Source organism: Thunnus maccoyii, chromosome 10 (genome assembly GCF_910596095.1).
Source record: "Thunnus maccoyii chromosome 10, fThuMac1.1, whole genome shotgun sequence".
Classification (NCBI taxonomy): Eukaryota; Metazoa; Chordata; class Actinopteri; order Scombriformes; family Scombridae; genus Thunnus; species Thunnus maccoyii.
The window spans coordinates 26,999,542-27,012,032 of NC_056542.1; the positions used below are offsets into that span (position 1 = coordinate 26,999,542).

At 40.7% G+C, this 12,491-nt stretch overlaps 1 protein-coding gene across 1 annotated transcript; it reads left to right on the plus strand.

Moving 5' to 3' along the window:
* Window positions 1-749: 749 nt before the first annotated feature.
* On the plus strand, window positions 750-6,392 carry eny2 (ENY2 transcription and export complex 2 subunit). Its single transcript, XM_042424179.1, has 5 exons — window positions 750-1,034; window positions 1,266-1,343; window positions 4,674-4,744; window positions 5,433-5,507; window positions 5,912-6,392. Exons 2-5 carry the CDS (start codon window positions 1,276-1,278, stop codon window positions 5,983-5,985), a joined length of 288 nt encoding a protein of 95 aa, XP_042280113.1. The 5' UTR covers window positions 750-1,034; window positions 1,266-1,275; the 3' UTR covers window positions 5,986-6,392.
* The last annotated feature ends 6,099 nt before the right edge of the window (window positions 6,393-12,491 follow it).

Consider the following 12,491-nt stretch of genomic DNA (forward strand, 5'->3'; position numbering starts at 1 on the left):
TCTTTCTTTTGTTCTCCAGCAAGTCTAAGAATCTCCACACATAGCACTTACAGGAGTAGCACGGTATAGGACTGCATTTGGAAATATATATAACACTTCATTCAACCCCATTTCAAATAAACACATATTACTGAGTGCGTTTGCGTCAGTCAGAGCACATTTGGAATTACATATAAGTTACATAACTGTGCTTATGAGTAGTCTCTGAACAACCATCTATACACACTGTAGTCCCTGCATGGAAAACTACATACACTGCTGACCACCCACTGGAAAGGAAAATGTTTATAGTTAGTTCAATTCTTGCACTTTCTGAAATTGAATCAGCCTTACATTTTGTCAGAAAATGAATCATTATATTAACAAAACCAAAAAAGGCATCATTTTTAATGTAGGACCACCTACATACTTGCCTCAGCTGATACAGATCCCCAAAGATGAACCAATGACTACAGTACAGAGGCAGTACACGCAATATTTCCTGATAATTACAAGTGGAAAAACACATCATGGCTGGTGACACACCCAGTTATTACTTATTTCTGAAATAAAAGAATATAAAAACAAGAGGAAAACATCAACAGAATGTGTTCGTGTGAAGACTGATAATGATAATGAGACCACACTCACTCTGTTACTGAACTGATTTAGATTTGATCCATTAACCAACACTGCCGCCGTGTGGCGTCACAGAGTACTGCGTCTGGTGAAGGCGTAGGAACCATTGTACCAGCCAATGTTTCCTGTCGGAATCCAATATCGGACGTTAAAATCAAAAGCGCAGCCGCTCTTTTCAGTAGCAACGTATCGGCCATAATTTTGAAGCTAATTTGCTTTAAAACGTAGATCAAACGTAGAGTTTAGCTCATAGAATTGGCGGATTTTGTGACGTTCGGTCCAAATATGTCCGCTGCGTCGTTACAGGCAGCTGACGTTTACTCATCCTAACTTTTTCATGTGCGCCACAGAAGAGTCTGCAGACGTCTGTGGTAATAACGTTACTGAAGACCCCGAACTTCTTCCTTCTCAAGCGTGTAAATTTGAACAAATTTTTACAAATTTAGCAAATGAAGCCCTGAAGTAACTGTTACTAACGTCATTGTGTGCTGTATACTATACACTGTATAGCATTTCAGCGTTGACAGTATTAGCAGCAGCCAGTTGTTGATGACAGTTAAACATTGTGGGGTTTTTTTAACTTTGCAGCGCCAGCTTGACTCAAGATTGAAAGTCTAAACACGATGTGGCATTTTCTCTCCTCACAGGTAAAATAATATGAGCAAAGAGTCCAGAATGAGGGCAACAGTGAACCAGAAGCTGACAGAGATGGGTGAGCGAGAGAGGTGAGATATGATATCACAAGTAAGCTAGTTGGTAATGTTAACATTGTCGTTAGTTATTGTGGCAGACGTGAAGACATCGTTTTTTATAGCTAATTACGTTTTCAGTGACTTATTATTGTGTGTCTGACTTAAAGGGAAACTTTTGTATTTTTCAACCTGCACCCTATTTTCCCATTTTGTGTCTAAGTGACTAATGGGGACAACAGTTGATGAAATGGGGCCAGTATTGGGCTGCAATATAATACTGTGGGGCAACAGCACCTCGTCAATGTACGTCCACTAAAGTGCTTGTTTTTACCACTGACAGGCTCAGATTGTTATTCTAAGTGTCTGACAACATTATGGAAAGGACCATACAGAGAAATAAATCTTTTTCTTTACCTTTTGCTTAATCTGGTCTGATTGTTGTTGTGTCTGACCAAGTCTTGCTCAAGAAGTCTCGTTCTGAAAGCAGTTGAGTTGTTGAAATCAGCTAAATATTCAGCCATGACAGAGATGGAGAGAAGAGTGCCGGGAATAGTTTGTTGTGTTGGACTACAGAAAGTGTAGCATAGTGTTAACTAAAAGATTTTCAAAGTCAGCCATTGAGCTCTCACTCAATACTAAACCAATTTCAAAAACTGTCGTCCCCATTAGTTACTTAGATATAAAAAGGGTCCAGGTTGAAAAATACTGAAGTGTCTCTTTAAGTCAGGCATGGGTAATGACATATTCTCTATTCTTCATCAAATGTTGGTTAAAGTCATGCAATAACACATCTCTATGGCATTGTCCAGAATCTGTTTTTCTTCTTGCTCCTACAGTTGAATGTTTGAGCTTCACTGTGCAGATTTTGACACTAAAAGGCTGTTTTCACATTCATCTGCTGAAGGTGGAAAGTTTCTCTGTGTTCACTGAAAATCCAATCTGAAGGGGTGGGCCTGTGAGCATGACTTATGTTATCACAACTAGTTTGGAGCCAATCCTGGTCCAGTATTCAACTTACACAAGTGTGATGTGGAAACTTGAAGCCTACAGTGCACAAACACTGAAAATGGACTTTACTGTGAAGTCGGAGACATTTTGTGTCCAACAGTTAAACTTCAGAGATGAAGTATGTTTGCATATTCATAGATTATGGGATTTTTAATGAGGGAGAAGGAGAAGATGTCATTTTAATTATTATTAAGATAATTTAACTTTTTTTGTGGAAAAAACAGATGAGACACAAATTATTATTCAAACTAGAGTATTTTACATACAGTGGGGTCCAAAAGTCTGAGATCATTACATACTTTTCTTTTTCATTACAAATGATAATATCAGCTTAACAACTTGAGTGAAAAGTTGAATCTTTGAAATGAATTTCAGAATATCTTAGTATTTGGTATGTCCCCCTTTTGCTTTAATGACAGCATGCTCTCGAGCCGGCATGAACTCCACAAGTTTGTGCAAAACCTGATGACCCATGTTATCCCAGCAGGATCTGACAGTGTTCCAAAGAGGTTCTTCTGATGTCACTGAAGGCTCGGCTTTCTCAGGCTTCAAGTGCCCCTATAAATGTTCAATGGGGTTGAGGTCAGGTGACTGTGGAGAAAAGTCCATGACAGTCAGAACTCCTTGGTCTTCTTTGGTCTTTAAGTAGTTCTTGTAAAGTTTTGAGCTGTGTTTGGGGTCATTATCCTGCTGCAGTATGAATCCTTCTCCACAATGATGCAAACCAGAGGGTACAGCATGTCTCTGAAGAGTGGAGTGCTACTTCTCCTTGGTCAGGGTGGAGTCAGTTCGGTGCAGGTGTCCAACTCCACAGTAGGCAAAACATCCCCAGACTTGAATATTCCCACCACCGTGTTTCACTGTGGGTTTGATACACTGCAGTATCATTCTCTCTCCAGTTCATCTCCTTACATACACCCTTCTGTTACTGCCATAAATCTCAAACTTGGATTCATCAGTAAATAGGACTTTTTTTTTTCCAGTCACCCACTGGCAAATGCTAGTATTCCTTAGCCCACCCCGAGTGTTTGGCTTTATTTTCCCTCCTGAGAAGTGGTTTAGAAACTGCTACTCATCCTCTGAGACCACACAGACAGCCTTCTTTTGATGGTACTTTTGCTGATTGGAGTCTTGTGTTCTTTATTTTACAAATTCCGTATCTGTGATGAAGTTGCTTTTCTATCTCTCAGGGAACTAAGCTTGATGTATTGATCTTCTGATGGTGATGATGTGGTCGCTTTTGGTCTGCCTGATCGTGCTTTGGATCCAACTGATCCAGTTTCTTCAAAGTGTTTTAGAGTCTCACGCACTGCCCCCTTAAAAACCTTGAGTAAAGCTATGATTTGATGCTGAGAAAGCCCCTCTTTGCTTAGAATAACAATTGACTTTGACACTTTTACTTAGTTCTGATGCCATGTTTCCCACTATCACAGTGCTACTTAGTAAGCAATGATCTTCTGGAAACTTGAGGCACAGCCATATTTATAACAGTGACTGCAAGTTGAGTTACTTTAGCAAGTCTCTGATGAGAAGATCAAATCCACGCCTGAGTGTTTCAAAGGAAGGGATGCAACTCAACGAAACCTGACCTTTTGTACAAAGGAGTTAAGTTGGTCAGTGCCACAAATTAGCTTAAATTTGATTGCTGACCTAGAATAGTGCAGTATCTTAAATATTTCCTCTTCATTTTATATGTCATACCTTGTGCTTTTAAATGTTTCTGAATCCTCAAACTTTCTGATTATTTTCAAGTTTATGTGAAAATATTAGAGATTTTCAATGTGGTCTCAAACTTTTTGACCCCACTGTACATCTTAAAATATGTCTGGAGGGGATCTTTAACAATTACTTCACTTGTTACTTTTTAAGTTAAACGTGAGAATAAACTGACTTAGCATATTGCATGAATACTGAAAATATAAATATTCAAATATATACAGGGAAGATGTCTTTCTACTCTGTCACTTTTCAATATCTCAATAGTGTACATGTATTGCTTGATATTCTCATCACATTGAGTAAGACGGAGAGATTGCCAGCTGTTAAAGGGCAAAAACGTGCCTGCTATGTTCAACAGGCAGGAACTATACTCATACTGAACTGATATAGCTACTCCAAACTATGAGGAAGATGGCTGCTCCATCACATATTCTTTTATCTAACTTGCACAGAAGTATTGTTCCTCAAAAATTAAATAGGACACAGTGATATTGTCAACATAACAGAGAGAATGTCATTTCTCAGGACCAAATGATGTTGCAATCAAGACCAAGATGTTGCCAGCTGTTAACGTAATTAGCGTGAGACAGAAACGTGCTAGCTGTATTCTCATATGTCCTTGCATCTTGTTGACAGACTGAAGGAGTTACTGAGAGCTAAGCTCACTGAGTGTGGATGGAAGGACCAGATGAAGGCTCACTGCAAAGGTAAACACAACAGCACTGTTGAGCAGATTGAAGGTTAGCATAACTTGTACCTGCTGAGGAAAGATGCCACTGCTAGTACTTCATTAAGAAACTTTATCTTCTTGAACTGGTCGTTGGAGTTCTCAAAAGCACAAAAAATAAAAATGACCCCAACATTATCAAAACATCAGAGTATTTGTTACAACAGTCACACAATTGCGCTATATGTCCAAAAGCAATGGCAGCCCAAAGGTTTTCTTGGGTTGCCATTAAAATCATGAAAAAGCACTGCCCCGGAAATGAGCAAAACAGTCTTTTAAATTGCTTGGAGATAAAAAAAAAAGTAGAAAATTAGAACATAATAAGCACTGTATATATGTATTTGACTGTTGAAACTGAAGTGTTTTACTAAAGAGTTCTGCTAGGGAGCTGACATTATGTTGCACAAGCTGCTTGGAGTCATTTCTGTGGCTTTTTATTTGGACCTTTGAAAAGCCAAATCACTTTGAATTCAGTTAGTGTGAGAGGAATGACATAGTTGTGTCTACTTGCTTTGTTTTGTTAAGACTGTTGTGAGGGTAACGTTTCCGCACTGATGTTTTGTTTTTCTCCATGTTACTGCTTCCATCATCGTCCTCTCTTTGATTAGTTATTTAACTCATTGTGATGAGTTAAAAAATGGTAAAATATCATCTACATTTCTTTGCAGAAGTCATCAAAGACAAAGGCTTGGAGCATGTCACTGTGGAGGACCTGGTTGTAGAGATTACTCCTAAAGGAAGAGGTAACTCAACTTAACTAACTGGAAAAAATTCATGGTATAACTCATGTAATATAAAACTATCACTCGTGTGACTTGGCAGCTGTCCTCGTTTTTACCAGCACCCATAGTGATTTATAAAAGGAAAAAAACACACTAAAAGTCTTAACACCACCCTAAAACATAACACTGTTAAATACATGTTAATCACAGTTACTTGCATTGCATTCAGTTGTTTGGTGTTGCACACTCAAATACAGCGAGAGCCTTGCTTTAGAGTGATCATTTTCCCTCCATAATTGAAGATGCAGAGGTGCCAGATAATGCGGTCATGGCGTGTTATGTTTCTAGTACGGGGATGTGCAAACACAGAAGTTTACTTACTGCATTGTAGCTGTCACAATCACGGATTTCTTCTTCTCTTGCAGCTTTGGTGCCAGACAGCGTCAAGAAAGAGCTTCTACAGAGAATAAGAGCATTCTTAGCTCAGCATGCCACATAATTTAGATTTACTTAGACCATCAGCCTATACTGTCAAGATATAGAATATTTTATAATCAGGGTTCAAAATTAACTTTTTTGTCCACCAGCCAAATGGCTAAATGTTTCAATTTTACCAGCCACTCAATAGATTACTATTGGTTTTTTGGCTAGTGAGTGAAGCAAATCTACCAGCCACATGCATATTATACAAGCATTTGGCTGGTGGCTGTTGCTAATTTTGTGCCCTGTTTATAATAAATTAATATACTTAAATTGTGAGATTTTCTTTTCATTTGAGATTTTGGCTGACACACTACACGCTTGGTTATTTGGTTGTGTGTTTTTACTGATCCTGTGACTGCAGTTATTACATAAGTTTTGTAAATGTACTTGCACTGTTGAAATAAAGGTTTTGATCTGTTGGAACTGAGTGAACTGGGTTCAATTGATTTCAAAACAAAGTTTGCATAATCCTGTCAGGATGTCTTGACAGGAGTTTCAAGAGTCTTGATGAAGTGCTGTATCCTGTCTAGTAGATGAAAATACAAACGTGTTATCTGTCCTTTCCTGTACAAATAGCATAGTCATGCAACTGCAATGAAGAACTGTATTATATTTGAACTGAAGCTTTTACTGTTGTGGATTTCTTCCCATCGGTTTATAGCAGTTCTTGGTTTTCACTTAAGCAGGCGCACATGTAGTTGCTGATTGCATTTTGTACCACTGTGATGCAACCCATGAAATCAGTACTTAAAAATATTAGATTAAATATTGAGCTAATACTGTGTCCATAAATAAAACCGTAGTCAAGTATTTGTACTGCAGCGGTTCTGAAAATGAGCCCCAGAGCCTCCCAGGAAGTCTTCATATAGTGTGGGAAACAGTTGGCATAATTCAATTTACACTCCTCTGGCATAAGTGTAAGAATGACTTATTATTCCAATTATATTTTCACTCCAACTACACTTTAGACAGTTATGTAATTCAGTATAAAAGGTAGAAAATACAGTACATATTGATGGGACATGTTATGAAATGTGAAAAGTGTTTTTCCACTGCCCTTCCCATCTAAATAAGCAGCGTTTCCTCTAAGTTGTATGTGTAGTGTGTCCTTCCAGGTATCAACACAGCGGGTAGCTTCACATCTGGTGCTTCAAAGATGGAATCAAAACAAAGATGTGACAAATAAGAGCCTGAACTGAAATAGCTGACAGTAAAACTGTTGCTGTGAATTAGCATTATATTCCAAGAACCATGATCGTGTAATGACAAGGCTGGCACTGCTGTACTTCCCAGAATCACAGCATGTTCCCAACAGAGGAGAGCCGGGGGGGATGGAGAGAAGGAGATCATGACAAGATAAACAGGAGTGACCCTGTTCACATGGAGAGGTGGATGCACCAGGGGACACGCTGCTTTCACCAAAACCGGTTGTCAGATTACTTCAAGGTCCTTGGTGCGTGGTATATGAAATGAACAAGTGCACAGACGTGTTCCAGTGGGAGAGGCACTGGGTTGACATGTCCAAAAAACATACTTAAACCATGGTGAGATGGAAAATCAAGGCTCTACGTGTCCTGATTGTCTAAGTGCATGTTTTTGCTTTGATGCTGTCGTGCAACTTCAATTTCCTCTCTATCAAGTCAATAAAACTGGGACTATTACAGGAATGTTTGGTCCTGAAGCCATCTTTGTTTCACATTTTTCCATCCTCATGCTGAACCACATCATTTTGTTTTGTTGAAAGGTCTCTATAGTTACACACGCAAAATACCTAATTGGTTATGGATTACATTTGGAGAGGCCATGAACCCGAAACAATGCACCCCTCGGCACGAGTTGCACATTAGTGGGTAGTGAGTGAGTCTGCACCGGTCACCCACCCAAGACAGAGAGCGTGTTTTCTTAGCCGAAGGACCTGCTGTGACATCAGCCCAGGTGACAACATGCTGATATACAGTGTTGCTGGGGAGGCCAAATGTAACGCACCCCTCCAACCCAGCACACACGCTCCTTTAATGGCCTACATCAATCCCCATGTTATCAGCAGATCTCCCCAGGCCCCCACATATAAAGGGGGTTCTGCGCACTGCAGCACACCGCAGACCAGCACTGGATAGAATTACCAGTGATGCAATTTATTATCATACAGATTTTTATTTACTTTCTCACTCTCCGTTCTCAGCTTGTCTCCATCACTCAGGACCTGCACAGCTCTGCAGAGGAGCTGTACAGTAACCAGATGACTCTGCACATCATAAAAAAAGTTAGACGTAATAGTTGTGCAAATACAAGAGAAAACATGATTTTTTTTTTTTTTTTTAAATCCCGTTCTCCTATTCTTTGGCTCACTGTTGTACATCTTGGATGTGGCAGGCAGAGACGTAAACAAACCCAAAACAGCTGTTTTGATGATCACAGCAGCAGCTGATGGCGAGGAAGCATACATCCTGTGAGGCAGCCTCTGAATGAACCAACATAAGTCAGGCAACAACAAAGGGAAAGAGTTTCCTTATTCCACCAAAGTCAATATCAAGCTGTGTCTGAGCAGCACGTAATGACATTTAAAAGAAAAAGACAAACATGTTGTGTGTGTGTCTCTGTGCTCTTGTGTGCATGTAGGTGTGCGCAGATATGTTCACCCCCCCTAGAATCGGATCATTTCAGCATGATAGCAGCTGTGTCAATAGCCATTGGAGCCAAAAGTGTGGCCCTGTATGCCGAGTCCCATAGGTGCTCTGAGGTCCTCTCTCTAGTGAGATTGGCAACATCCAAAGATCATAAACACCTCCCTTACTGTACAAACAACTGAAGAAAAGGCAGCGCAGGATGGAAACAGATGTCAGGAACGTGGTCATATTATAAACAAATGTTGGGAAATGATGATGTTATACCACATTGCCTTATTTGGGGTAACAGTGCACCTGCTTCTGGGGATAATAGTTTAAGAAGTGTCCATGAAATACTGTATCTCGAGCCCCGCTCATATAACATTGATAGATAAATCTCTCCATGTTTACAACCATATATCTGACATTTCTAATTTACAAGACACAGCTATAGGCTGAGCTACAGTGTCTCATATATCTCTTCCTATCTTTTTTTTCATAATGGAAAGGGCACTGACATTGCATAAGCAGACAAAGGGTCAAAAAGGGTGTTTCAAAGCAAAAAAGGGGGCCATGTGCGCCTACAAATTCCCAAGACCCGGTGAACAGTTGGCCCTCTTTACTGTCAACATGTGTGAATGCCATGCTCGATAAATTTCTCTTTGAATTCCCTCACTAGAATTTATGAGACATGCAACATGGGGTTGCAACTCGTTTGAAGCCTACACACTTGCAGCATTCGATGCCGTTTACATTCTCATTTTGAGGGGGGGGGGGGACAAAAAAAAGGAGAAACAGGGAGAAGTTGGCATGTAGCATCCTGCAGTGTAAAGAGTTTTAAATGCATTTACACTCTGTTGTGTCTCCTGGGAACTGTTTTCTGCACGCTAATGAGGCTGAGGAGCAAGTTTCATTCTGTTATTCCTGGCATCAACGCACCAGTCACAGGCATACCACTCGCACTCTCTTTTTTTCTCTCCTCCCTTTTCCCTCTCGGTAGCCCAGTGCAAATAATAAATAAGAGGAAATACATCATCCCTTTTTCAAGCCGAGAGCCAAGACCAGGTCTGCCAAAGTTAACACAAAGCAATCTTAGGTAATGATCAGCAAATGTGTATAAAGTTTCATAGAGCATGACTTCACATAATTCTTGTTTAGATCATGTAGGCTGGCTCCATCTCAACTGTGATGCTGCTGCTGTAGAAACCATGCATTCATATACACACATACACACACACACACACACACATATGCACACACTGTTTTGATTCTCTCATCAGGCTTGTTTGTATCACGCTTAAAAGCAGCACTTCTGTTTTATAAGTGCTTGTAATTGATTTGATATAGTGTAACATTGTGGCAAGGATTAGCTACCAGTCATAAATTGTGGAATTTTAACAGAGGCATTGCTCATTCCCATTCATTCTGTGCACCAAAAAAAAAAAAACGTGTCAGATTTTCCATTCATTTGCAACAACGCAAATCGGTGGCTCCGATACGAAACATTTCATTATGGCTCAATTGATGAAAATGATTTGTTCAGTGTAAAAAAAAAAAGAAAGAAAACTTCATTGAGTTGTTTTAGTGCTCTACCTACAGCACAGCCAGCGTGCAGATGGAGAGCCGGGGGGTCTCTATGCAACAACACAGAGGAAAGAAGCGAAACACAATCCAGACATTGTTTACCCTGTTTCTGATGTAAAGGCCACTTACTGTCGTGTCCAATGCCTAACCCTTAATTTGCTGCCCTAGCCTTTGAAGTGTGTGCATATTTCTGTTTCCTAACACTACCTTTCCCCTCTCTCTCTCTCTCTCTTTCTCTCTCTCTCTCTCTCTCTCTCTCTCTCTCTCCTCCAAGCCCCAGCAGTTGATATTGCAACTGGATAGGCCATGTTTCCATGTAGGGGCTCTTTTTTAGGCCTGCTCTGATGATAGAAAACACAAGTGGGGAAGGGGAAAGGAGTGCTGGGCGCACAGATCCACAGAGAGGCCCCAGCCCCGGCCCAGACAACGCTGCAGGGGATTAGAGCACACCCTGGCAGCAGAATGGTTTCACTTAAGAATTTCAGTAATCACTTTTAGGAGTGTAATATATAGCTGACCTTCGGCAGCGCCACACGACCCCCCGCTCCCCCAGCCATTTGATCAAAGGAAGCGGCGGTGGCTGTGCAAACAGGCGCTATCAGTGGACTCCAATGGATTTACTGCCTGCTTCTTCTCTCTTGTCTCCCCTGAGTCGTGTGCTGATACACACAGAAACCCAGTTTCATCTTACAGAACCTATTTTTCTCCCGGTACTAATTTACGGGCAAGATCATGACTTGAGGGAACTTTGAGGAGGAGGGAGGAGGGAGGGAGGTGAAGGGGTGGGTGGGTGGGGGGTTAAGGGGGCCTCAGGGAAGGGGAGAGAGTGGAGGTGGGAGCAGCTCGGGGCCCTTATCCACTGCCTGCTGACTGGGCCGAGCAGAGCGGTTCTCATCATGGGAAAAGCCCAGTAGGTGCTCTCTTCTCAGCTGGAGCAGCCAAACACCATGGCCTGTGCTCCGCAACAATAACAGCAACCAGAAAAGGACAGAGGGTTGGCCCAGTAGGGTTTATATAGTGCCCTAAATCACAGGAGTCTCTGACAAAGAAGAGGGGGGAGAGGATGTTGGTATCATAGCAACTATTAATAACCCAATACATACTAGTGTGAACACAGCCGAGGTGTCTCTAAGTCTCTCTAATGCTGCAGTTTAATGGGTTTTTTTTCTCATTTTTAATTACTCGTGTAGCTGTCCACTCTTAACATGCCAGCTCATATTGCCCAACTATGGCATTTTAATGGACTATTTTATCGCGTCATTCAAGACAGCAACATAACATAACATTTCCCTCAACTATGAACAGGCAATTTCTGTAAACATTCCTCAATGAAAAGCAGAAAACAATGTCAACATGTTGACCTTTATGCTTTTATAGGGAAATGTCTTTCAGCTGGTTAATCCTCAGTAATTTGTAATTTGTGAGTCATGTGCTCTGTTGCAATTTCATGCTCTTGTTAAAATGTTTCTTGCAGTACTGTACACGCTGTGCTCGTGCTGAAATTGTTGTTTATTCTGTCTTTGTTTGATTTAAAAGGAAAAAAAAGATTTATATGTTGTGTTTCCTTTTGTCAGTAAAAGTTACGAGAGCGGTAAGTACCTCTTGTGGCCAGTTGAGGGCATCACAGAACAGGTGACAGAGGAGGATCTACAAGCTATGTATGAGGAGATACAGGAGGTGATTCAAACCACTTATTACTGATACCTCATTCAGAAAACTCCACATATGGAATGGGAAATGTGTGGTCTCAGATATATATTCATATGTCCTTTGAATGATCCAAACTCTAGAAAATGTTTTCATTGCCCCACTTTCATTTCAACGTTCTTGACAGTTTATCAGGTGCATAAGAAGATTTCAATCATAAGGAATTGAAAGCTAATGACAAAACAGACATAAATTCTTTAGCTGGCATGTCAAGGAGTGCTTATGTGACTCAGCTGATGACAATGTGTGCCGTGTCATTAAATGATCACAGGAAGTCCTGTGTTTTTATGAGCTTCTTAGTCAAGCTTGGGGTGGTGGTGGAATATTTCCTGATTCTAGGACGTGAAAACAACTCACCACATGTTCTGTCTTTCTCAGAAACAACAGGGAAGGACCCAAACAAAACCTACCATGCACTGTAGCCAGGGCCCTAAAACACAGACTTTACCCTTCCTGTCATCTCGGAGGGTCACAGCAGGTCAGCCTTGTACTGAGTGATTTTTTTACGGCTATATGTTATTCGAAGAAAGGTGTGCTCAGCTCCTTCACGCAAATTTACCCCCACCTGAATCCAGTGTGGTAGTTATATAACCTCTGTTTTTTTACAAGAAGTGATGAGGAAGAA